This window comes from Rousettus aegyptiacus, unplaced genomic scaffold (assembly GCF_014176215.1).
Source record: "Rousettus aegyptiacus isolate mRouAeg1 unplaced genomic scaffold, mRouAeg1.p scaffold_m13_p_7, whole genome shotgun sequence".
NCBI classification, from domain to species: domain Eukaryota; kingdom Metazoa; phylum Chordata; class Mammalia; order Chiroptera; family Pteropodidae; genus Rousettus; species Rousettus aegyptiacus.
Window position 1 is genome coordinate 108873095 of NW_023416310.1, and position 26647 is coordinate 108899741.

The 26647-nt window shown below is 39.8% G+C and overlaps 1 protein-coding gene across 1 annotated transcript in view; it reads left to right on the forward strand.

The window, feature by feature from the left end:
* PRSS38 (serine protease 38) overlaps nt 1–6616 on the forward strand; it is a 32000-nt gene extending 25384 nt beyond the window's left edge. Inside the window, exons 4-5 of the mRNA XM_016142498.2 lie at nt 5782–5921; nt 6362–6616. Coding sequence (XP_015997984.2) covers nt 5782–5921; nt 6362–6616 — 395 coding nt within the window. The remainder of the gene's footprint in view (nt 1–5781; nt 5922–6361) is intronic.
* Nucleotides 6617–26647: the final 20031 nt, after the last annotated feature.

Below are 26647 nucleotides of genomic sequence, written 5' to 3' on the forward strand. Positions count from 1 at the left end.
TGTTCTCCCTTTTATACATAGGGCCTTTTGTATCATGTTTATGAAGATTTCTCTCCTGTAAAGTCATGATGATGATTTTTTTTCTATTTATTCTAGAAGCATTATGAATTAAATTTTTACATTTATTTACAGGATATATCAAAATTAATTTTTTGCATGTGATGTGAGGAAAAAAATAAGGATCACTTTTTTCCATATATATATATCCACTTTGTCCAGCAGCATTCGTCGATAAGACCTCCTTTCCCCACTGAAGTGTATCAGCACCTTTGTCAAACGTGTGTGATCATATGTGTGTGGGTCTCCTATCCTGTTGCTGGGGTCCGTGTGGTGCCAAAGCACTGTAGCTATATAATGAGTCTGGTGATACACATCCCCCACAGTTGTTTCTCATCTTTGGGATCATCACGGGCATTTGGGGTCTTTTGTATTTCCATGCGAATTTAAAATCAGTTCCCCAGTTTCTACAATAAACCTGCCAAGATTTGAATGACTCACTGTTTTCTATGGTTCTTGGCACTATCCTCTAAGGCATCCTTCTTGGCTATTTCTTAAAAGAGCCTTGAAAAATCCTGCATTGAGTAACTTTCCCAGCCTATGCTGGAGGCCCAGAGACCTTTCACCATTTTGAACATCTCACTACCTTTTACAGATTACACTTTTACATGTCTTTAAACAACTTTCTGAGTTTCCCAAGCCACAGCCCCCATTCTTTTGAGATCTGCATCTTGAAATTCAATCACCACCTCTCTGGTTAGTTAGGGCACTATGGGACCCTAGAGTTCTAGAGTCCCTTTTGTCCAGCAAGAAACATCTACTAGGCACCATCTTCTTTCAAGGTTTTCACAGAGATGCTGACAGCCACACCCTTGATTGAGACCAAGCAATTTCATCTCCAATTCAGAGAACACAGCCTCTCTTACAGGAATCAGCGAGCAAAGTAGGGCCCATAGGCCACATTCCGCTCAATGCTTTCTGTGTTGCTCGCAAGTTTGTGATGGTTTTCATATTTTTAAAATAGTTGACAGAAAACCAAAAGATTTCATGAAACATGAAAATTATATAAACCTCGAAGTTCTCCATCCATAACTAAATTTTTATTTGAACGCGAGCACACTCATGCAGGTGTATATTGTCTGTGGCTGTTCTGCTCCAGCGCCAGTACTGCGTACCTGCTACAGAGATGAATCAGCCTGTAGAGCCCAGTCCCTTACGGGAGGTTTGCTGATCCTGTCTTTTTTATACACCGTCCATCCTCTGCTCAAGAATTGGCACATTTTATTCTGCCTGGAAGTTATCTTGCCACGTTTCTCAAATTCATGAAGTACATTTTCTATCTTCCAGATTACCACTGGCAATGGGTTTGCCATTTCGTAACATGGGCCGCCATGTTCCCAACCTCCTCAGTCAATTTTCTTTTCATTTTTTTATTCACTAGGTCCCAAAACCGATGCCATATTTTTTGTTATTTTTATGGAAACCCCCAATTTCTAGGTACTGAGTTCTGTGTTTTATCTATTACCACCGTAACATTGCATTACCATGAAATATAAAAACCAGGCATTCATTTGTTAGCCCACGTGGTTTGAGCAGCCTGTGATAGATTGAGCTGGCTCGCCAGACTCTGATGCATGTGTCTCCCATTGTCCAGCAGGGGCGATGTCCATGGCAGTGGTGGAGGAACACAACACTTTTCAAGCCTCTGTTTGCAACAAGTCTGCTCAAATCCATCCCAACAAAGCATGTCATGTGGCAAAATTCAGGCCCGAGGACTAGGAAAACGAGACCATCCCACCTCCCAACTGCAGAGACACATGGCAAAGGGCAGAGATGTGGGAAGCCATAGAGAACTGGATCCATGAATAAAGTTATGTCCCCTGATTTGGTAGTTTACCCCTTAATATATGATGTGAACACACTTTACACAGTCCATTTCCCCCTCGGCTCCTTATGCTAGCGTTCGGTATTTTACTTCTGCATATTATATGGGCATTAATGCTCCTTTAAATATTCAGTAACCCTCAAACATCATTTTCAATAGTCTCATTTTTAACTACATTCAGGAAACAATTGACTCAAAGCCCAAATTCAGGTCACTCTGAAACCGAGATCACTCACCTCCTAGCAACAATACTTGTCCCCCAGTTTAATCTTAAAAGTGTCTGGACCCCAGTGTCTATGACAGTGCAAGGAGGGAGGATGCACATCCACTGTTTCTATAGGTTCGGATCATACCCGCCCTCCCAGGGGCTCTCATTCCAGCATCCCTTCCCAGAACTGACCCCACCCACTCTCCTCCTCAGGGATCAGTGACATTTCACATGTCTGCTCTGTCTCTTTCTTTGGCCCTTAGGGGCACAGAGCTGGATTCATCCCAATTTTGGGTTCTAAGGAAACATTCGTCACTGGTTCATCCATGGTGCTCTTTTATGTTTGTTTGTAACAGTGTGATATACACCCATGTACACACCAAACGGAGAAATTGGAACATTAACAGTAACTTGTATCTACTTCGTGGACCTGCCCCACCTCAATCCTCTGGCTTGCTTTAAAGCTTCCCTCCCCTACCCGCTTTTTTTTATTGTGTTAAAATACACATAACATAAAATTTACATCTCAACCACTTAAGTATACAGTTCAGTGGTATTAATTATATTCACATTATTGTGTAGCCATCACCACCAGCAATCGCTAGAATTATTTTTTTAATTTTTATTTTTTAATTAGAGTTGACATTCAGTATTATTTTATATTAGTTGCAGTTATCTCTAAAATTCTTGTTATCTTGTAATTCTGAAATTCTATACCCATTAAACAATAAATCCCATTTCCCTCCCCACCAACTCTGGCAACCACCATTACACACTTTCTGTCTTTATGATTTTGACTACTCTAAAATCTCATATAAGTGGAATCACACAGTATTTGTCTTTTTGTGACTGGTTTATTGCACTTAGCACAAGAACTTCAAGATTCATCCTTGTAACATGTTACAGAAATTCCTTGCTCTCGAAGGCTGATTAATATTTCATAGTATGTGTATGCCATATTTTGGTAATCTATTTACTGGTCAGTGGACATTTGGTTTGCTTCCATGTTTTAGCTAAGTGAATAATACTGCTATGAACCTGGGCGTGCAAATATCTCTTCAAGGCCTCGCTATCAGATCTTTTGGGTATGTAACCAGAAGTGGAACTGCTGGATGAAATGGTAATTCTATTTTTAATTTTTTGAGGAAGCTCCATACTGTGAAAACAGTGGCTATACCATTTTGCATCCACACCAACAGTGCACAGGATTTCAGTTGCTCCTCATCAACACTTGTCGTTTTCTGTTTTTTTTTTTTTTTGACAGTAGCTATCTCATGGCATTTATTTGCTTTTCCCTAATGATTGATGTTGAGCACCTTTTCACAACCTTATTAGCTATTTGTAGCTTCTTTGAATAAATATCTATTAAAGTCCTTTGCCTATTTTGAATCAGGTTAGTTGTTCTGTGGTTGTTGAATTTTAGGAGTTCTCCATATATTTTAGATATTAATTTGAATAATTATTTTGTTGCCTGTGCTTTTGGTGTCATAATCAGGAAATCATTGCCAAGTCCAATGTTGTGAAGCTTTTGTCCTATCTTTTAAAATCTAAAAAGACTTAATGTGTGGGCTGATATATGGTCTATCCTAGAAAATGCCCCGCATGCACTGGAGAAAATAGGTATGTTGTTGTTGAGTGGAGTGCTCTGTAAATGTCTGTTAGAGCTAGCTGATTTATTGTGTTGTTAAAGTCCTCTCTTTGTCTTCTGTCTGGTTGTTTTTGCTATTATTAAGAGTGGGGTACTGACATCTCCAGCCATTATTGTAGAACTGTATATTTCTCCCTTCAGTTTTGCGGGGTTTCACTTCATGTATTTTGTGGTGTGACAGAGGTATATAAATGTCTGCAATTGTTCTATCTTCTTGCCTTCGTGGCAGCTGACTCTGTGTGTGCAGTAGCAGGCAGAACAGGCAGACCTCTGGTACTGGTACAGTTCTTGGGCCCAGAGTCTTTTCAGGGCACAGGTCTTGTTTCTGCCCTTCCTCCAGAGCAGTGGGCCTGTGCCAGGCCCTGGTGCAGGAGTATATAGTGTCCCCACTGATGGGAGGCTTCTGCTCCATGCAAGAAGGGAAGCAGGCTGTGTTTTCTGGGTGCCCAGTGGCAGCTGGCATCTCCTGAACACCCGCACTGCTCTCTGGTCCCTGCTCTACTCCCAGGATTTCTCACGAGGAGTGGAGGAGACCCAGGGAAAGACTCCCTGTGGCTGCAAACCTCTCTCCTATGGTTTCCCATTATCTTGAGCTAGCACGCTTCCAGCATTGAAGAACTCATTGAAATTACAGCTGACTTCTTCCCATCCATGTCTGTCTTATACCTATTCCTTTGTGCCCTATCAAAGGTGAAACAACTTGTGCCAAGCTCATCACTATGGTCCTCTATCGGCTTGGTTTTGTGTGGCTTTGGCATCCATTTGACCATGACTGGGTTACTTCCCTGCAACTCTACTCTGTCTCCCCCAGTGTCCTTGGTATCCCTTGAGACTCTCCACTCTTGGCTGGTTGGAACTCAACCTCCCAGCTCCAACCTGGGCCACCCTCTGCCCTCCTTGTGGAATTATACCTTCTGCAGAACTGGCTCAGAGTCCAGCAGCAGACTGTGGACCCTGAGTGCTTCTGGAGCTCTTTCTTTATGGAGCATCCTCCTTCTGGCATGACCTTGCAAACTCCAGATGCCTGTGCTCCTCTTTGTACTTCACACCTGGAAAGTGCCCAGGCAGGAAGTGGGGCCCTTGCAGATCTTGCTTGTCCTCTTTTCTCAGGGACCACAGCCCTACCCTGTCTTGTGTCAGGTGGGAGAATGAGTGCCTCCTATGTGGACGCATTTACCTCTTGCTTATGGAGAGAGGGCAGGCCCATTCTCATTACCCATCCTCCCTCACCCCCCATGGCCACAGTGGATGGCCTCAGGCAGATTTGTAGCTGGCTTGGTGGTTGAATTCAGAGTAGTTTCCTAACTGCATTTTGTGGGGTGGCCTCTTCCAGCACGGTACCCTGAGTCCAGGGACTCACTACTGTTCTGCATTCCTGTGGGCACCATCTAATTCTTCTGTGCTTCTTTTCCTGCTATCACCTTGCCAACACAGCCAGCAGCAACCACAGACACTGCTGACATTCTGCTTTCTGTCTCTTCCCCTCAAGGTAAACATGTGTCAGCTCCATCAGCTCTGAAACTGATTCCCCAAATACAACCCCTCTTTGACCCTGGTCAGAAGGTCTTCGGCCAGCGGGGCCCACTCCTTCCATCAAGCTGGCTTGGAGCCATGGGACCCACTCACACATTGTAGGAAAGTTCAAGGTTTCTGGGACTAACTACCATATTCCTCAGCATAGAGAGGACACAGGGGTGACACCCCACAAATCTCAGGGATTTCTTTCTTGTATAACGATGTCAGTCCCAAAGTCTACCAGGTACTGAGCTGATGGAGCTATTTGCACTCAAGCTGCAGCAGTGGGAAAGGAATGGGCTCGAACAGGTCATGGCTCTTCTCCCTCTCTTAGAAAGTTTCACATCCTGTTTATATTCACACTTCATTGACCAAAGCCTGAGTCCCGGTGCAGAGAGGGGAGCAGTGGAGGGCAAGGGCAAGAGAAGAAGCTGTTGGGTAAGCCCACCAGGGCTCGGGGTTGGGTGGGCATGTCCTGGGGAGCAGGCTTGGGAGGACCTCTCACTGGGCCTGGCTTCTTTCTGACAGGTGACACCTCGGACTACCTGCAGGAGGTGCAGCTGCCTCTGATCCAATTTTCCCTGTGCCAGGTGTTCTATGGATACACATACCTTCTGCCAGACATGATGTGTGCTGGGGACCCCAGGAATTTGAAGACCGTGTGCGAGGTGCGTCCCACTGTGGGACAGGGAGCCAAGCCCAGGGCTTTCACGTGTTCATCTGCTTTAAGCCACTGTGGACACTTATACTGAGTATGTGGGTGGCCCCTGCAGGACTTGGGAGCCTGCAGGACATGCAGCCATAGGCTGGGCAGGAAACCTCAAGGTAGCTTATGTGCAGATGGGACGCAGGCCCCAGTCAGTGCCCAGTACCCCATAGACTCCAGTGCCAGCGGAGCAGCCCATGGCTCTGTGCCTTCTTGGGGGCTGTGCATGCTGACTGTCACCCTGTGGCACCTGCCCTGTTAGCCTGTAGCAGGGCCAGACACTGGCAAGCTGGGGTTGTGGAGTGAAGGGGCTCTGGGCCTGCCCTGCAGGGTGAGCAGTGGGCCATCCTCATGCAGGAGGCCCTGTCTCTAGGTTCACAGGAAACTCCTCTTTTCTTCCAGGGTGACTCTGGGGGTCCACTCGTCTGTGAATTTAACCACATCTGGGTGCAAATTGGAATAGTGAGCTGGGGCCGCGGTTGCATGTTCCCTATGTATCCTGCAGTTTATGCCCGAGTCTCCTATTTCTCAACATGGATCCATCATCAGGTGGAATACACCCCCCCACCTCCGCAGCCCCTCCCCGCCCTCTCCTCCACTCTGAGGGCTGTCGTCAGTGTCCTTGTGACCATACTGGTTATCCTGCCAATGTTATGAGACCGGGGCCCCCACCTCCACCTCCTCATGCTGCATGCCTCTGTCCCTGCCCAGCTCAGCCTCTCAGGTTCCCGGGAAACCCGAGTGAGCTGAGGGCCACCATCCAGACCAATGCAGGGTCAGGAAGGGGCTGAGCTAGGGCCACACCCAGGGAGGCAGAGCTGGCCTCACCACAGAAGGGTGGGAGCCCAGGGAGAGTGGATGCCTTGGCTGAGTGCTCCGGCACCTGAGATTGGATAAGATATTAAATATTTACAAAGCAAGCATCCTGGAAGTACTCCATCTATCTTCCTACCCAGAGTGCAGACAGAGTGGCCTTGTTGAAATGACAGGTGGCAGGGTGACAGGAGAAGTTCAAACTGAACGTAGTGTCTCTAGAAAGGCCGGCCACACAAACACACGTCTAAGTCTAGAGTCCAGGCCCGGGGGAAAAGGCGCCGTTATAAATACTTAGAACTATTGATACCACAGAGTTGTTAAATACTTAAAATTCCAGTTCAAAAATTGGGAAACATGAGCTGAGAGTAGGCACATGGAAGGAACTAAAAAAATAAAAGCAGAAGTCAATGAGCCAAACACCAGAAAAACATTCAAACTAACATTTTAAAAAATCTGATTTTGGAAAAAAAAAAAAGTAGGAAAAAGAAATCACAAACCTAATCATAAAATGAGACTAAAAATGCACAAAACAAGAAATCATGGGGAGAATACCCATCAAACAGAGAAATTAAGAAATCATAAGAAATGTACAACTCGATGTAAATACTTCTAGATGAAAACTATCACTTTTTAGGAAAAACATAATTTACCAAAACTAATCCCAGTAGAGATAGAAGGTTTAAATAGGCCAAATTCCATGGATGAAATGGAGAAACTTAAGAAAGAACTTCTCCCTCCCAGTAAAAGACTTGGCTGAGATGGTTTCCTTGGGAATCACACCAAACCTTCCACTGCAGGATCGTCCCAGTGCTGCCCACACTGTTCCAGACACGGCTGGGTGGGGGGGGGAGTATCCCTGCTCCCAGCGGCACACGTACAGAGGACGTAAATCTGATCACGCAGAAAGGGAAGTTTGAGGCAATCCAACTTATGAATTCAAAAACCTTAGTGAAAGATTAACAAACAGAATTCAACTTTATTTTTTAAAATAGTACATTGTAATTAAGTAGGATTTAGTCCGGTAATGTAAGGATGATTAAATATTAGAAAACCCATAGATATACTATTTTTGCTTTACCAAGGAGAATAAGATTAATGAAAAGTCTTTTAACAAATTCAAAACCCTATTCCAGTAAATAAAGATAGTAGTCAATGGATAATAAGATATATATACCTCAGTCTAAAAGCTAGCCTTTCCTTAGTGGGTGGCACTGGGTGCATTTCTGCTAAATTTAGGGTCATGGGAAGGTGTCTCTTTATGTCCTGCTCCTTCCACTACAGCCTTACAAGAGAACCATCCAAGGCAATGGGCAAGAGACGTTCAGACTCTCTCCTGCTGTAAAGAAGACTTGGAGCACATCCAGAACCCCCAGGAGAAAAATGTGAAACTACCACGAACACTAAGGAAACTCATTACAGTCTGGATAAAACATGACAAAATCAGGTTATATTCTAGTTAGAAGATGCATAATGGAAGAGAAGATACCAATTATAACAGTAACAAAAAAGATAACATACCCAAGGCCTTAACAAGAAATATGAAAACGGAAATGAAGAACTCTTTAAAATATTTATGGGGGGTGGGCGAGCTTTGAACGAATGATAAGAAAGCTTATATTCTCCAACAGACTGAGTCAAAATGTGTGTGTGTGTGTGTGTGTGTGTGTGTGTGTGTGTGTTTCCTGGAGCTAGATAAATTGATTTCAAAGTTAACATCAAAACACAAGTGAGAAAACCCAGGAATAAAACTAAACATGAAAGCCACTGATGTGATGGGAACTAATCCAGCAGATATTCAAAAATCCCACAAGGTACTACAATTACAACAGGCGGTAAAGACTTGACAACTCATGTCTTTACAGACACACCAGTAGACAAAACACTCGGAATTGGGCCCAAGTACACATGGGCAATCTGTGCATAATAAATGTGTCCATCTATTTAAATCAGAAATGCAATTCGTTATGGCTTCATAGAATCAGTCCGAGAAACAGCATTTATTCTGACCAAGCAATTTTATCGCAGAAATTTAAAGATTGAACACCAGAATTCCTTCAGTAGTTTGAAACCTGAACATAAGCGTAGTCATCCATGTACGAAGCATGCGTGTGACGTGCATGAAGTATTTGTTAACTGCATTTGATGTCTTCTTCCACCTGTCCTCGGTCATCCTTCAACCCCTTCGGGGCCATTGGGGATTCGGCTAAGGGGGAGTCAGTGTCGGGGTACGTGTTATTACATCACATCTGTTTACTCGGTATATGTCCCTCCGCAGAGAATAGGTCACTCGCTGTCAGCCGTCAGTGCAGCCCCACGGCTCTTGCTGTGTTAAGTTCTCACCACTCACGCAGATCATGGTGGATGCCCTCTGCTGCCAGGAATACATCTGACCACGCACCGAGTGCATGGTAAACACAGCACACCTCTGTGTGTGTGTGTGTGTGTGTGTGTGTGTGTGTGTGTGTGAGAGAGAGAGAGAGAGAGAGAGAGAGAGAGAGAGAGAGAGAGAGAGCGAGCGAGCGCGAGCAGAACTTCCCCAAGCCCCTGTGTAAATTTACAATACCAAACATGGGGAAGTGGCCCCCATGCTTCACCTGTCTCCGTCGGCCTTCGAGCCTAAGCTCCAACTCTGCCTCTGCCTAGTGGAGTCGGTTGGTTCCGGCCCAAACACCACACAGAATCGCTGTAGAGGCAGCCAATTGCCTGAAAAGTAAATGTGTCTAAGACACAACTCCCACACACATGGCAGTGGGTCGGGGAGCATCACTCCATGGAACGAAGTGGCAATGTCAGGTGCATGTGAACTGTTCTTGTGGATGCCTTAGTGCCAGGTTAATTTGTACATTTTTTACAGTATCATTGATCATACTCAAATTCGAATAATCATAGGCAAGGAGTAACCCAGTCAAAACAATAGCTAAGAAAAAGAAGCCAAAAATGCCAACTGGAAAAAAGAAAAAAAGACTCAAAGAGACAAAGCCACTCTTCCTATACCACAATAGAAACTAAACCTCTGATGATGGAAATTACAAGGAAAATCAGGATAGCTGTCATGAGAACTGAGAGAGAGGGTTCAAAGGCCAGCAGAAGGGCTAAAGCAGGTATGAGATCAGGACACTCCAGGCCCAAGGGCCATGAGGGAAATGTGTAGGGACAAGCCCCGTGACCTTGTCCACTATGCTCTTCCACTATGACTGTTAACTGTGAGTTTGTTTTTCAGGCATATGTCAGAATTCATGTCCTCTGCCCATTTTTAAATCAAATTGATTTATTTTTAATATTAAGTTGTATGAGTCCTTTATATAATTTGGATATTAACCCCCTATTGGATGTATCTTTGGCAAATATCTTCTTTCATTCAGTAGGGTATCTTTTCATTTTGTTGATGATTTCCTTTGCTGTGCAAAACTTTTTAGTACGATGTAGTTCCATTGATTTCTGCTTTTACTTCCCTTGCCCAAAGAGACATATCCAGAAAAATATTAAGAGCCACGTCAAAGAGTTTACTGCCTATGTTTTCCTCTAGGAGTTTTATGGTTTCTGGTCTTACTTTAATCCATTTTGAGTTTGTTCTTGTATATGGTATAAGAAAGTGGTCTAGTTTCTTTTCTTTTCTTTTTTCTTTTTTTTTGCATATATCTATCCAGTTTTCCCAACAACACTTATTGAAGAGACAGACTTTACTCCATTGTATATTCTTGGCTACATTGTCACAGATGGACCATAAAGGTGCGGGTTTATTCCTGGGCTCTCTGTTCTGTTCCCCTGATCCCTGTGTCTGTTTTTATGCCAGTACCTCTATTTCATCTTATTTGCTGTTGATTCTATCTACTGTATTTTTCATTACACTCACTGTATTATTCATTTGAGGTTCCTTTTTATGGTTTCTACCTCTTTGTATAAGTTCTCCCTGACTTCATCTATTTTTCCCCTAAGTTTACTGAGTATCTTTATAACCAGTGTTTTGAATTTTGTATCTGGTAGATTGCTTACCTGTATTTCATTTAGTTCTTTCTCTGGAGTTTTGTCCCATTCTTTCATTGGGACATGTTTCTTTGTCTCCTCATTTTGGCTGCCTTCCTGAATTTGTTTCTATGTATTAGGTAGATCTGCCATGTCTCCTATTTTGAGCAGAGTGGCTTTATGTAGTAGGTGTCCTGCGGGGCCCAGTGGTGCAGTTTCTATGGTTACCTAAGCCAAGTGTTACAAGTGTGTTCCTTGTGTGGGTTGTGTGTGCCCTCCTATTGTAGTTGAGCCTTGGTTACTGATGGCACATCAGTGTATGGGTTGACTGGCTGTGAGGACTGGCCATTACTACAGCAGATGAGCCATTGGGCAGAGGCTGACCCCACAGATTGGGATTCACTTAGTTGGGGCTCTGGTACCTGCCAAGTCCACCCTTTGAGTGTATCATTTGTGTAGCTAATTGGGTGGTGCTCAGTGTGATCAGCCACCAAGTGTGTTGGTTCTAGGGTGTTTTCTACTTTTTGATAGTAGCTATCCTAATGGGTGTGAAGTGATATCTTGTTTTTAATTTACATTTTTCTAATGATTAATAAAGTTGAGCATCTTTTTGTGTGCTCGCTGGCCATTTGTACATCATCCTTGGAGGAATGTCTATTCATGTCCTTTGCTAATTTTTAAAATTGGATTATTTGTTTCTTTATTGTTGAATTATAGGAGTCATTTATATATTTTGGATATTAACTCCTTACCAGATATATGATTTGTTAATATTTTTTCTCATTGCATTGGTCGCCTACTAGTTTTGCTGATCCTATTATTTGATGCACAGTTTTTAAGTCTGATATAGTTCCATTTGTCTGTTTTTGCTTTTTTGCATGCACTTTTGCTGAAACATCCAAGAAATCATTGTCAAATCTAATATCACAAAGCTTTCCTCCTATGGTTGCCCTTAGAATTTTAATAGTTTTAGATCTTATGTTTAGGTCTTTAATCAATTAATTTGAGTTAATTTTTGTATATGGTGTAAGATAAGGGTTCAACTTCATTCTTTCACATGTAGATATCCAATTCTCCCACCACCATTTGTTGAAGAGACCCATTGAGTGGTCTTTCCACATTGAGTGGTCTTTGCACCCTTTACAAAGATTATTTCACCAGGGTTTATTTATTGGCATTCTATTCTATTTGTCTATCTTTATACCAATACTAAATTTTTTTAATCATTGTAGCTTTGTAATATGTTTTGAAACCAGGAAGTGAGAGCCCTCCAGCTTTATTCTTTTTTCTCAAGATTGTTTTGGCTATTCAGGGTCCCTTGAGACCCCATTTGAATTTTAGGATTATTTTTTAATTTCTGCAACAAACATCATAGAGATTTTGACAATAGGGATTTTACTGAATCTGTAGATCACTTTGGGTAATATTGACAAATTAACTATATTAAATCTTCCGATGCATGAATGTGGGATGATTTTCTATTTATTGGTGTCTTCTTTAATTTCCATCAGCAATGTTTTGTACTTTTCAGTATACAAGCCTTTCATCTCCTTGGATAAGTTAAATATTTTATTCTTTTTTGATGATGTTATAGATGAAATTGTTTTGTTAATTTCCTTTTCATCATTAGTGTATAGAAATACAACTGATTTTTGTATGTTTTGATTTTGTATCTTATAGCTTTCCTGATTTGTTTACTAATTCTAACAGTTTTTTAATGGAATCTTTAGAGTTTTCTACATATAAGGTATTGTCATTTGCAAACAGAAAGAATTTGACTTCTTGTTTTCCAATTTGCATGCCTTTATTTCCTTCTCTTGCCTATAATGCCCTGGCTAGGACTTCCAGTACCGTGTTGAATAGAAGTGGCGAAAACAGGCATCCTTGCCTTGTTCCCCATCTTAGAAGAACAACTTTTAGTCTTTGACCATTGAGTATCATGTTTACTATGCTGTGGGTTTTTCATATATGGCCTTTATTGAGGTGAATTCCTTGATTCCTTGTATTCCTAGTTTTTTCAGTGTTTTTTTTTTAATCATGAAAGGATATTGAATTTTGTCTAATGCTTTCTGTATCAATTGAGATGATTATATGACTTTTGTCCTACATTCTGTTAATGTCATTATTACATTGATTGATTTTTGTGTGTTGAATTATCTTTTCATTCCAGGAATAAATCCCACTTGGTCATGGTGTATAGTTCTATTAGTGTGCTGCTAAAATCAGTTTGCTAGTATTTTGTTGATGATTTGTGCATCAGTATTCATCAGGAATATTAGTCTGTAGTTCTGTAGAAAAGAAAACTTTGTCTGGATGTGTTATCAGGGTAATGCTGGCCTCATAGAATGAATCTAGGAGTGTTCCCTTCTCTTAAGTTTTTGGAGAGTTTGAGGAGGTTTTGTGTTGATTCTTCTTGAAATATTTGGTAGAATTCTAGAATTTTCTGTGTTGGGATGTTTTTGATCACCAATTTAATCTAATGACTAGTCATTGGTCTGCTCCACCCCTTAATTTTTAATCCACCTGTGTATTTATATTCAAGCTGGGTTTCTTGTAGGCAGCCTGTTATTAGGCCTTGCTTTCTTATTCAGTCTGACAGTCTGTCTCTTAAATGGTGTATTTAGACCATTAACACTTAAAGTGATTATTAACATAGTTTGATTACTATATGCCATATGTGTAACTGATTTCTACCCATTACCCTGTTCTTTGCATTTTATTTGTTTTAAATTTGTTCTCTACTCTTCTTCTGCCTTCTCTGCTTTTAAATAAGCATTTTGTATAATTCCATTTTTTGTCCTCTCTTACCACAACTACAGTTCTTTTTAAATTTTTAAAGTAATTGCCCTAGTATTTGCAATACACATTTACATTAATCTAAGTCCATTTTCAAATAACACTATACATCTTCACAGGTAGTCCAGGTGTTTTATAACAGAAGATTCTCAATTCTTTCCTTTTGTTCCTTATTACTTTTCTGTCATTCATTTAAGTTATCCATAAGTTATAATCACCCAATACATTGTTGGTATTGTTATTTTGAACAAACCATTATCTGTTAGATCAATTAAGAACAAAAGAAATAAAATATTTTCTTTTACCTGTATTTATTTCTTTTCTAGTGCTCTTCCTTTTTTTATGTAGAGCTAAGTTTCTGAACAATATAATTTTTGTTCTCTCTGAAGAACTTCTTTTAAGTTTGTTGCAAGGCAGGTGTGATGACAACAAATTCCATAAATTATTATTTATAAGAGAAAGCCTTATTTATCCTTTATTTTTAAAGGATAATTTTGCTGGAAACACGATTCCATGTTGGTGATATTTTTATTTCAAAATTTTAAATATTTCACACCAATCTTCCTGCTTACATCATTTCTTAGAGAAGTTCAGTATAATTCTTATTCTTATTTCTTTATAGGTAAGATTCCCCCACCCCCTGGCATCTTTCAAGATTTTCTCTTTGCCTTTGAATTTCTGCAGTTTTACTATGCTGTGCATAGGTATGAATTTTTTGGAATTTATCCTGCTTGGTATTCCCTGTGCTTCCCGAATCTGTGGTTTAGTCTCTGTCATTCATTTTGGAAAATTCTCTGTCATTATTACTTCAAATATTTCTTCCTTTTTCTCTTTTCTTCTGCTTCTGGATTCCCATTGCATGTGTGTTACACTTTTTCTAATTTTCCCAGAGTTTTGGGGTATTCTGTTTCATTTTTTATTCCTTTTTCTCTTTACATGTCAGTTTGGAAGTTTCTGTTGACATCTTCAGGCTCACTGATTGTCCCCTTGACCATATACAGTCTACTAATGAGCTTATCAAAGGAAGTCTTCATTACTTTTACAGGGTTTTCATCTCTAGCACTTATTTTTTATTCTTTTTTAGAGTTTCCATCTCCCTTCTTACATTTTCCATCTGTTTTTGCATGTTGCCTGCTTATTACATTAGAATCCTCCACACGTTAATCATAATTACTTTAAATTCCTGGGATTATTCCAAAATCTCTGCCATATCTGAGTTTTTTAATCCTTTTAGCATTTCTTTTCACTTTTGTTGAAAGCTGGATATGATGTATTGAGTAAAGAGAACTAGAGTAATAGGCCTTTAGTGTGAAGTTTTAGCTTTACCTGGCTGGCAAGCTATGTTCACTGTTTGCTGGAGCTATTTTGTCAGTTTTTGAGTGTTCTTGTTCATGTTTCCTGTTTTCTTTGAGTTTCCTAAAGACTCTTTCTTAAATTAATATGCAGTTCGCTCAGCTGTAATCCCCCATTGTTACCCTGGAGCTTGCTGATGTGGTGGTGAAGTGTGGGGTAGGGGAGTGTTCCATAGTTCTACGAGCAGGTCTCAGTCTTTATGGGCCTTGCCCTGGGCTGTGACCTTCACCCATGCTCCTGAATTCCCCTCCCTGCAACCCCTAAGACAGGAAGGGTAAAAAGACAGGAGTGAATATTTCCCTCTCGCACATCAAACGCTGGAGTGGACTGGACTCAAGTATCTCCCTTTCCCCAGGTCAGTTATGCTTGGTTAAGTAGTTTCCCTGAAGATAGTTCTTCTTAATGAGAGCAGAGAGCTCTGGTGTGCTTCAGATTGGCTGATTTTCCCCTTGTTTTCCACAAGGACAGGGGTTCTTCTCTGATCTTCACGTTGAAAGCCTGGTGCAGCTCCTGGAGGTAAACATGGGCCTTTGGGAGTTTTATCTCACTCAGTCTCTAGCGATGTTCAGTTACCCATGCTGGCTCTAGCACATTTTCTGCCCAGAAGCTGTGGTTCTCTGGGTTCCCCTCATCTCTTAGTATCTAGGCAGTGGTTTGCCCTGTGACCTGTTTTTTGATGATCTAGGAAGAGTTGTTCATTTTCAGTTTGTTCAGTTTTTTTCTTGTAGAATGAGAGTGATGACTTCCAAGTTCTTTACGTGTTTATCCAGAAACCAGAGTTGCTGAAATTCTTTCATAAAAAGTCACACCCCTCATTTACTATCGGCCTGTCTGTATTATGCAGGTCCTTAGAAAAGACAATGTTTGATTCTTTTCCTTAAAATCTTTGAGATCATGAGAAACTATCCTTTCCCCATCAAAAAAAAAAAGGACCAATTATTTTTTAAAAAATATTTTAGTCACAGATTTCATTGATTTACACATATTTGATGGGTTTCAATCCATCACAATAATCATCCATATCAAAGTTCAAAATGTCCTATATTCATATGACAGGAGTTTCTACAGGTTGATTCCTGCATCCTTAACTCAGTGCCAGGTCTTTGCTAGAATCCTTGTATATGGTGTAGCAAGATTTTAGGTTCATCCATATACTTCCTGCCCCAAACTAGAGACTGTCATCTCTCCTAGAAGTCCTGGTTTCATATAGTCAAAACAGAATTGAAAAATGGCTTAGATGATAGAAGCTTTGTTCATCCCCTCTTGTGACCATATCAGAGTTGAGATAGAAACATGGAGTGAACAGCAAGCAGAGTTGCCTGGGGGTCTAGATGAACAGAAGCTCTACAATTAGGGAGAGAAATAAGAAATCATCCTGCAATGGTAGGAGGCAGGAGGGGGCAAAGACACGAGGCTGTCTGGTCCTCAACAGCTGAGTGGGACAGGCTGTGGCAGTGGCAGACGCTGATTAAAGGGGCCTTGTTGGCCAGTGGACTTTCATGGTGATGGACCTGCTTGCTCTGACCACCAGTGCCAGGCTCTCAGGGGGCACCAGGAACTTAACAGGGGGACACTAAGCTGTCGGAGAGAGGGCGGGAGGTGAGACTTTCTCTCAGGCAGAAGTGTTGGTGGTATCCATTGTTCTTCAGTTGAGCCCTCCCCACTCCCAGTGTGTGACACAGTGCCGCCATAGCTGAAATGTCATCAAACTTAATAACAGAGGTCACTCTGCCCAGAGAATTCCCTGAAACTCTACCTTCTCTACCACATAGACCCACCCAAACCACATTCAGTTGTGTCCTTGGCAAGTCCTGTGCCACTTGCTGAGCAGCACCTAGACTCACACTGATAGCAGCTGACCTCAGTTTCTGGCATGGCCTCTGGAGCCAACTATAAGCACAGCATCTGTGGATTGCTTGCTGAACCTTAACAGGTGGCCCTGGAGGGGTACAGGCTGAGGCTAAATTTAGCCTTTAGCTGAACCCCTCCCAAGACTGTGCTGCTGGATATCTACTATACAAAGCCATGCTAATAAGACCAGGAGACTTAGGAGCTTTGCTTAGTACATAGAAACAGACACAGAAAGGCAGCCAAAATGGTAAGACAAAGAAACAGAAACCATATGAAATAACAAATCAAGGAAAATAACAGATCAGGTTAAAATGGAGTCGAGCAATCTAACAGATGCAGAGTTCAAAACACTGGTTATAAAGATGCTCAATGAAATTAAGTAAAGTATAGATGAACTCAGTGAGCACTTTAACAGAGATAAAAAAAAAACATAAAAATGGACATGGAAATTATAAAAGGGAACTAGTCAGAAATGAAAAATACATTATCTGAGATGAAGAGTATATTAGAGAGAATCTATAGAGTGGAGGAAGAAGAAGATCGAAACACTGATATAAAGGATGGGGAAGCTAAGAACCCCCAGCCAGAATGGCAAGATAAAAGTGACCAAGAATAGAATAACAATTTAAGGAGTCTATGGGACAAAATTAAGGGTAACAACATCCATGCCATAGAGGTACCTGAAGAAGGAGAACAAGAAGTCGAATATATATTTGAAGAAATAATGATTAAAAACTTCCTAGTGACGGAAATAGATATGCAACCCCAGGAAGCTCAGAGAGTCCCCCCACCACCAAAAATGAACCCAAAGAGGCCCACATCAAGACACACCATAATTAAAATGCCAAATGTTAACTACAAGGAGAGAATGTTAAAAGCAGCAAGAAAAAAGCAATTAGTTACCTACAAGGGAGCTCCCATAAGACTGGCAGCCAATTTCTCAAAAGAAACTTTGCAGGACAGAAGGGCTTGGCACAATATTCAGTGTTGAAAACCCAGAATCTACAACCAAAAATACTTTATCTAGCGAAGTTATTATTTAGAGTCAAAGAACAGATAAAGAGCTTCCCAGACAAAAATTAAATGAAAGAACTCATCAACGCTAAGCCAGTATTACAGGAATTGTTGGAGGGATTTCTTTAAGAAGAAAAAACATGTATCAAAAACATGAATAAAGAATGGTAATAACTACATATTTATCAACAAGTACCTGAAATGGAAAAGAATTAAGTGTTCCAGCCAAAACATAGGGAAGATGAATGGATAAGAAAACAAGACCCCTGTATATGCTGCCTATAAGAAACTCACTTCAGATTAAAAGACACACAGACTAAAAGGAAGGGGATGGAAAAAGATATTGCCTTGATGGACCTAGAGGGTATTGTGCTGAATGAATTAAGTCAGATGGAGAAAGATAATACCACATGATTTCATGTATATGTGGAATCTAAAGAACAAAAGAAATAACAACAACAAAAATGGAAAAAATTCATAGATACGGAGGATATTTTGAGGGCTACTAGATGGAAAGGGGTTGAGGGGTACAGTAAAAAAGGTCAAATTGACTAAGAAGTACAAATGGATAGATAGAAAATAGTCATGGAGATATAAAGTGTAGCATAAGGAAAACAGTCAACAATGTTGTAAAAAATATTTAAGGAGAAGAAGGATACCTGAATTAGTGGGGTGACCACTTCATGAGTTATATAGGTCTCTAATCACTATGCTGTACAACTGAAACTAATATATTATTGTATGCCAACTATAATTTTAAAAATACATTGAATTGTACAATATAAATATGAGCAACTAATTGTCTGTTATACTTCAATAACACTGGGAAAAAACTGTTTCATAGAATATTCTAGGAATCAGTATGTCTCATTGACAGCAGCTAGGGCATAACTTCCCATTCAAGTTTGGGTACAGAGTTTTATGTAACTTTTATTTTTCAATATGTATTTTTTATTACATGTGAAAATTATATTTCTCAAGACACAGGAGGTGATATATCATAATTATTCATTAGCTTTGTCACACATTCAAACACAAAGTCTAAGGCTAGCATTACTAATACTGTTAACACAAATATGATTACTGACAACAATTCAATGTTTTGATGTTCTTGGAGTTTTTGCCATTTATAATATATGAGGCTGCCTTTTCATTGACAGAGCATAGACCCATTCCATGCTGTACTCTGTCCTTTATGTCTCATTTAATAGTTAGAGAATAGAAGTTGCCTTCAGCATGTAGCACCTTGCTTTCTCCAAATTTTCAAGATATGAATGGTGGAGACACAAGAAGTTTGACTATAGCACATGGTACCTTGCCTTTCAGATTCTTAGTGTATGAATTGGGGGGATACAAGCAGATAGTCTGAGGATGTGGCACCTTGCTTTCCTAGGTTCACGTGTGTGAAATTTACAAGTAGGCATCCACATGTAAAGCTCCATGGATCTGTGCCCTTGAAAATGTTCACTTTCCAGAGAGATTACCAGTCAATGACAACTGGGCCCCACAGGCTCTCTGGCCAAGATGGTATAGCTGTGCTCACCTCCTTCCACAACCACATCTAAAACAGTCAACCTAGAGAACCATTTGAAGAGTACTGAACAGAACTCCTATAAGTAAAGATATAAAGAAGAAACCATTTGAGACTGGTAGGAGGGACAGAGACACACAATGAGCTGGTTCCCATACCCACCTGTAGCAGTTGAGAATCAGAAGGAATATCTTAGTTATGGAAGTCCCCTGTGAGGAGGAAAGAGTCCCAGCCCCACACTCAGAATCCTAGCCCAGAGCATCAGTGCTGGGAATAGGAGCCCCCACAACATCTGGCTAGGAAAATAAGCAGCAATTCCATTCAGGTGAGGAGGGCTGCTAGAAACCCAGGTGTCCTCTTAAGGGGCTTGCATACAGCCTCACTTCCTCATAAATACTCACCTTAAGCTCCAGCAAAGGAATAGCATCTCAAAAGGTACCGGAGACATATGAGAAGTTAAATTGTGTGGCTTCAGGGCAAAGGCTGAAGGGACAGCTGCCATTGTTCCTGTGTTTAACCCTCCCCACACACAGCCTGCAGGTGCAGATTGGCACCCAATCTGGTGAACACCACTAGCCCACCCTGGTGACTACCTGATAGCCAAACACCACCCAACTCTCAAACCACCCAAGGCTCTTTCAGTGGCTGTGCTTCAAGGACAGCCAGCCTCCGCCCAAGCTGCAGCCTTTCTTTAAAACTCTCCAAGGTCTGCAGGCCCTAGGCATGGAACCACTTATCTCTGTGTGCCTTGTGTCTTTTGCCGAGTGGTGCCAAGCCCAGCACTGGTGGCAGCCAGCCTCAGTTCACAAAGTAGCTTCTCCCATGTGCCTCTGGGCACAGCAGAGGCAACTAATAATTGCAAATCATTTTGTACCTCCTACCAGGTGGCCTCAGGCCTGGTACAGGAAGCAGCTGAGCTTGGGCTGACCAGGGCACCTATTAAAAGACCCAGAACTAACGCACCTGGTGGCTGACTTTAGACCACAGATAGTACATTCAAAGGATGATCTAAGCAAGCATTAGAGCCCTGCTGGAGCAAATTGCAATCCATGGAGACAGCCTCTACAAAACAGCTGATCCACTGTGGTCATGGCCAATACAGCCAGTCAGCTTTAAGGTCACTCCCCACCCCCCACTGACATGTCAATAGCAATAAAGGCTCAACTACAACAGAAAAGCATACATAACCCACACAAGAGATACCCCTGGAGCACTTGACTCTGGTAACCAGGGAGACTGTACCACTGGGCCCCACAAGATACCTATAATATAAGGCCACTCTGCGAAAAATGAGAGACATAGCATGTCTACCTGATACACAGAAACAAACACAGGGAGGAAGCCAAAATAAGGAAACAAAGAAACATGTTCTAAATGAAAGAACAGGAGAAAACTCCAGGAAAAAAAAAACCTAAATGAAATGAAGGCAAGTAATCTACCAGGCACAGAGCTAAAAAAAAAAACAAAAAAACCCTGGTTATAAGAATGTTCAATGAACTTTGAAAAAGAGTAGATGATCTCAGTGAGAACTTCAACAAAGAAATATTAAACATAAAAAAAGACACAAAATCACAGAAAAGTAACCAGTCAGAAAGGAAGAATACAATAACTGAAATGAAGAATACACTAGAAGAAATCAACAGAAAATTAGATGAAACAGAGGACTGACTCAGTGATTTGGAAGACAAGGTAGTGGAAAACACTTAATTGGAACAACTAAAGGAAAAGAAAATGAGGATAGTGTAAGGGAACTCTGGGGCAACATCAGTCATACCAACATTTACATAACAGGAGGAGAGCGCAAGGGACTAAAAACCTATTTGAAGAAATAATGACTGAGAGCTTACCTAACTTGGTGAAGGAAATAAACATACAAGTTCAGGAAGTGCAGAGCGTCCTAAATAAGATAAACCCAAAGAGGCCCACACCAAGACACATCATAATTAAAATGCCAAGGGTTAAAGACAAAGAGAGAATCTTGAAATCAATAAGAGAAAATCAGTTAGTTATGGAAAAGAGAGTGCCCAAAAGACTGTCAGCTGATTTCTCAACAGAAACTTTGCAGGTGAGAAGGGATTACATGAAATAGTCAATGTGATGAAAAGCAATGACTTATAACCAAAATTATTCTACCCAAGAAGGCTATCATTAAGATCAAAGGAGCAATAAAGGGCTTCCCAGACAAGAAAAAGCTAAAGGAGTTCATCACCGCCAAACCATTATTACAAGAAATGTTAAAGAGACTTCTTGGAGGAAGGGAAGAGAAGCAGGGGAGGAAGAGTGGGAAGGGGAGGAGAAGTTTCTTCTTCAAAAATATGAATAATAAAATGGCAATAACTATATACCATTAATAATCACTTTAAATGTAAACTGATTAAATACTCCAACTGAAAGACATAGGGTAGCTGAATGGATAAAACACAAGACTCATGCATATGCTGTCTATGAGAGACCTACTTCAGAATGAAGGGCACACACAAACTGAAAGGGATGGAAAAAGATATTACATGCAGATAGAATAAGGAAAAGGCTGGGTAGCAATACTTATATTAGACAAAATAGACTTTAAAACAAAGGCTGTAACAAGAGACAAAGAAAGACATTTCATAATGATAAAGGGACCAATTCAAAAGGGGATATAACCCTTGTAAATATTTGCACACACCCTACATAGGAGCACATAAATATATAAAGCAAATACTAACAGTCATAAAGGGAGAGATCAAGAGTAATACAGTAATTATAGGAAATTTTAAAACCCCCTTGACACCAATAGACAGATGATCCAGACAGAAAATCAACAAGGAAATAGTGGCCTTAAATGAGACATTAGACCACATGAATTTAATTGTTATTTTTAGAGCATTTCACCCCAAAGCAATAGAATATGGGTTCTTTTCAAGTGCGCAAAGAACATTTTCTAAGATAGACCACATGTTAGGCCATGAAAGAATTAAGATTGAAATCATATCAAGCATCTTCTCCAATTACAATGATAAACAATTATAAGAAGCAAACTGAAAAACACACAAACACATGGAGGCTAAATAACATGCTACTAAACAATGGATGGATTAACAGCAAGATCAGCGAAGGAATCAAGGTACCTTGAGACAAGTGAAAATAAAAACACAATGACTTCAAATTTATGGGACATGGCCAAAGCAATTCTAAGAGGGAAATTCATAGCAATTCAGGCCTACCTCAAGAAACAAGTGAAAATCTCAAATAAACAACCTAACCTTATACCTAATTTAACTAGAAAAAAAAAGAATAAACAAAGCCCAAAGTGCATAGAAGGAAGGAAATAATAAAGTTCAGATCGGAAATAAAATAGAGTTTAAAAAAATAATAGAAAAGATCAATAAAACCAAGAGCTGGTTCTCTGATAAGATAAACAAAATTGATGAACTGTTAACCAGACTCACCAAGAAAAAAGACAGAGGACTCAAATAAATAAACTCAGAAGTGAAAGAGAAGAGACAACTGACACTACAGAAATACAAAGGATTTTAAGAAAATACGATGAACAAGTATATGCCAACAAATTAAACAATCTGCAAGAGATGGATAAATTTCTAGAAATATATATCTTCCAAGACCGAGTCAAGAGGAAACAGAAAATATCAACAGACTTATAACTACTAACAAAATCAATTCAGTAATCAAAAATTCCAAATAAACAAAAGTACTGGACTGGATTGCTTCACAGGTGAATTTTACTAAACATTCAAAGAATTAACACCTATCTCTAACTATTCCAAAAATTTGAAGAGAAGGGAAGACTCCCAAGCTCATTTTACAAGACCAGCATTACCCTGATTTCAAAACCAGACAAAGATACTACCAAAAAAGAAAATTATTTTCCAGTATCCCTAATGAACACACATGCAAAAATCCTCAACAAAATATTTGAAAAACAAATTCAACAATACATTACAAAGGTCATTCACCATGATCAAGTTGGATTCATTTTGGGGATGTAAGTTTGGTTCAAAATCTGCAAATCAATTAATGTGACATACCACATAAACTAAACGAAGGATGAAAATCACATGATCATATCAATAAATGCAGAAAAAGCATCTGACAAAATCCAGCATCCATTTATGATAATAGTAATAATAATAATAATAATAATAATAATAAAAAACAACTCAGCAAAGTGGGAACAGAGGAAACATAACCCAACCTAATAAAGGCCATATTAGGCAAACCACAGTTAACACCATACTCAATGGGGAAAAGCTAAAAGCGTTTTCCTTAAGATCAGGAACAAGACAAGAATGTCCACTTTCACTGCTATTATTCAACACAGTATTGGAAGTCCTAGCCACAGCAATCAGAAAAAAAAATAAAAAGAAATAAAACACATCCATTGGAAAGAAAAAAGGAAAACTGTCATTTACAGATGACATAATACTATATATAGAGAGAACCCTAAGGAGTCCTCCAAAAACTACTAGAATTGATCAATGAATTTTGTAACATAGCAGTATACAAAATTAATATTCTGAAATAGGTTGCACTTTCATACATCAATAATGAACTATCAGAAAGAGAAATTAAGAAAATAATTCCATTTACAATTACATCAAAAACAATAAAATACCTAGAATAAATTTAACCAAGGAGGTCAAAGATCTGTACTTAGAAAATTATAAGACATTGAAAAAAGAAATTGAAGAAAATATACTGTACTCATAAGTAGGAATAATTAATATCATTAAAATGTCCATACTACCCAAAGCAATGTATAGATTTAATGCAATCCCTATTAAAATACCAATGGCATTTCTCACAGAACTGGAACAAATAATCCTAAAATTTATATGGAACTGCCAAAGACCTTGAATAGGCACAGCAATCTGGAGAAAGAAGAACGAAGTTGGAGTGTACTACCTGATATCGAACTGTACTATAAGGCTCAGTAATCAAAACAGCACAGTACTGGCATAAAAATAGATACATAGATCAATGGATGAGAATAGAGTCCAGAGATAAACCCATGCCTATATGGTCATTTAATCTATGACAATGGAGGCAAGAATATAAAATAGTACTGAAAAAACTGGAAAGAGACATGCAAAAAAATGAAACTAGATTACTTTCTTATACCATATGTAAGGCCTGAAACCATAAAACTCCTACTAGGAAACAAAGGCAATAAACTCTCTGACATTGGTCTTAGTAATATTTTTTTTAGATATGTCTCCTTGGGCAAGGGAAACAAAAGAAAAACTAAACAAGTGGGACTACAGCAAACTAAAAAGGTTTTCCACAGCAAAGAAATCCATCGACAAAACAAAAAGGTAATCTACTCAATGGGAGAAGATATTTACCAATGATACATCTGATAAGGGGTTAATATTCAAAGTATATAAAGAATTCATAAAACTTAAAAAATCCAATTAGAAAATGTCAGAAAACCTAAAAAGACATTTCTCCAAAGAGGATGTACAGATAGCCAACAAACATATGAAAAGATGCTCAACTTTACTAATCATCAGAAATGCAAATTAAAACCACAATAAGATATCACTTCACATCTGCCAAAAGAGCTATCATCAATAAATCAACAAACAAGTATTGGCAAGAAAAGGGAACCCTCATGCAATGTTTGTGGGACTGCAAATTAGTGCAGCCACTATGGAAAAACGGTATTGAAGTTCCTCAAAAAATTAAAAATAGAACTACCTAATAACCCAGCAATTCCACTTCTGGGTATTTTTACCTGAATAGATCCAAAACACTAATTTGAGATGGTATATGCATCCATATGTTCACTGCAGCACTATTTACAATAGCCAAGATATGAAAGCAACGTAAGTGTCCATCCACAGACAATTGAATAAAGATGTGGCACATATATACAATGGAATATTACTCACCCATAAAAAATGAACTCTTACCATTCAACATGAATGGACCTAGAGGGTATTATGCTAAATGAAATAAGTCAGACAGATAAGTACAAATACCACATGATTTCACTTATATACGGAATCTCATATGTGGGGTCTTATGTATGGAATATAAATAACAAATAAATAAAAAACAAAACAACAAACTCATAGGTACAGAGAACAAATTGATGGTTGCCAAATGGGACAGGAGTAAGAAGCACAAATTGGCAGTTATAAATAATCACAGAGATATAAAGTAGAGCATGGAGAATATAGTCAACAATATTGTAATAACTATATATGGTGCCAGGTGGGTACTAGATATATTGGGGGGATCACTTTGTAAATTATATAAATGCCTAGCCACTATGCTACACACCTGAAACTAATATGATATTGAATTTCAACTGCAATTTAAAAATTTTTTTAATTAAATAATTAAATAAAAAGTAAATAAAAAGAATAATGTAATGCAGATGAGAGATGAAGCACGAACTGTTCATATAAACTAAAAATGAAGGTGTGCAGGCTCAGTGGTGGTCATTCCTCTAAGAGTTATGTGTCTTGTTACCAGATGATTTAGCATTTCCACTCGTGGGTGCACACCAAAGAGAAATCAAACAGCTGTTCAAACAAATGTTTGTACAAAATGTTCATGGCAGCATTGAATAACAACCAAAAAGGTGGAAACAACCCAAATGTTCATCAACTGATGAATGGACAAACAAAATGTGCTCCATCTACAAGGAATATCATATGGCCAAGAAATGAAATTCTGACACACACTAAAAGTGGATGAACCGCGACACCATGCCAAGTGAAAGAAGCAGTCACAAAAAGACACATATTGTACGATCCCATTTATGTGGAATGTCCACAGAAGGGAAATCCAGAGAGACAGAAAGTAAGTTAGGGGTTGCCAGGGGTTGGGGGAAGGGGACTAGAGGGTGACTGCCAAGGGGGACAGAATTCCTTTTGGGGGCATGAAAAGTTTGGAATTAGCAGTTGCACAATGTACTTATTGCAAATGTACTTAAGGCCACTAAATTGTTTAATTAACTTTAAAAGAGTTAATTTTACATGTGAATCTTGCCTAACTAAAAAACAACTGCAAGACAACAGGACAGTAATACACACGTTGTAAGAACACATTCCAATAAAAATGCATTTTGAAAATATGTAAATAATTGTCTCAGGTGGAGTGGGAAAGGGATCTGTGTAGCAACCAATGGGCATAAAAATATGGTAGGTAAGTAATGGAAAAGGGGCGGGACCTGCTCTGACCCACAGGATGAGCTCTCCAGAGAAGAAGAATGAATGCCAGCATGTCATCTTTCGGGATGGCTGGCCCTACAAAAGGGCAGGAGAAACACCAGAGCTAGGGGGCCATGGGTGGTAAGGGGCCTTAAGCAACACAAGCTTCTTTCTCAGCCCCAGAGGAGGTCCCTGGTGTGGGGT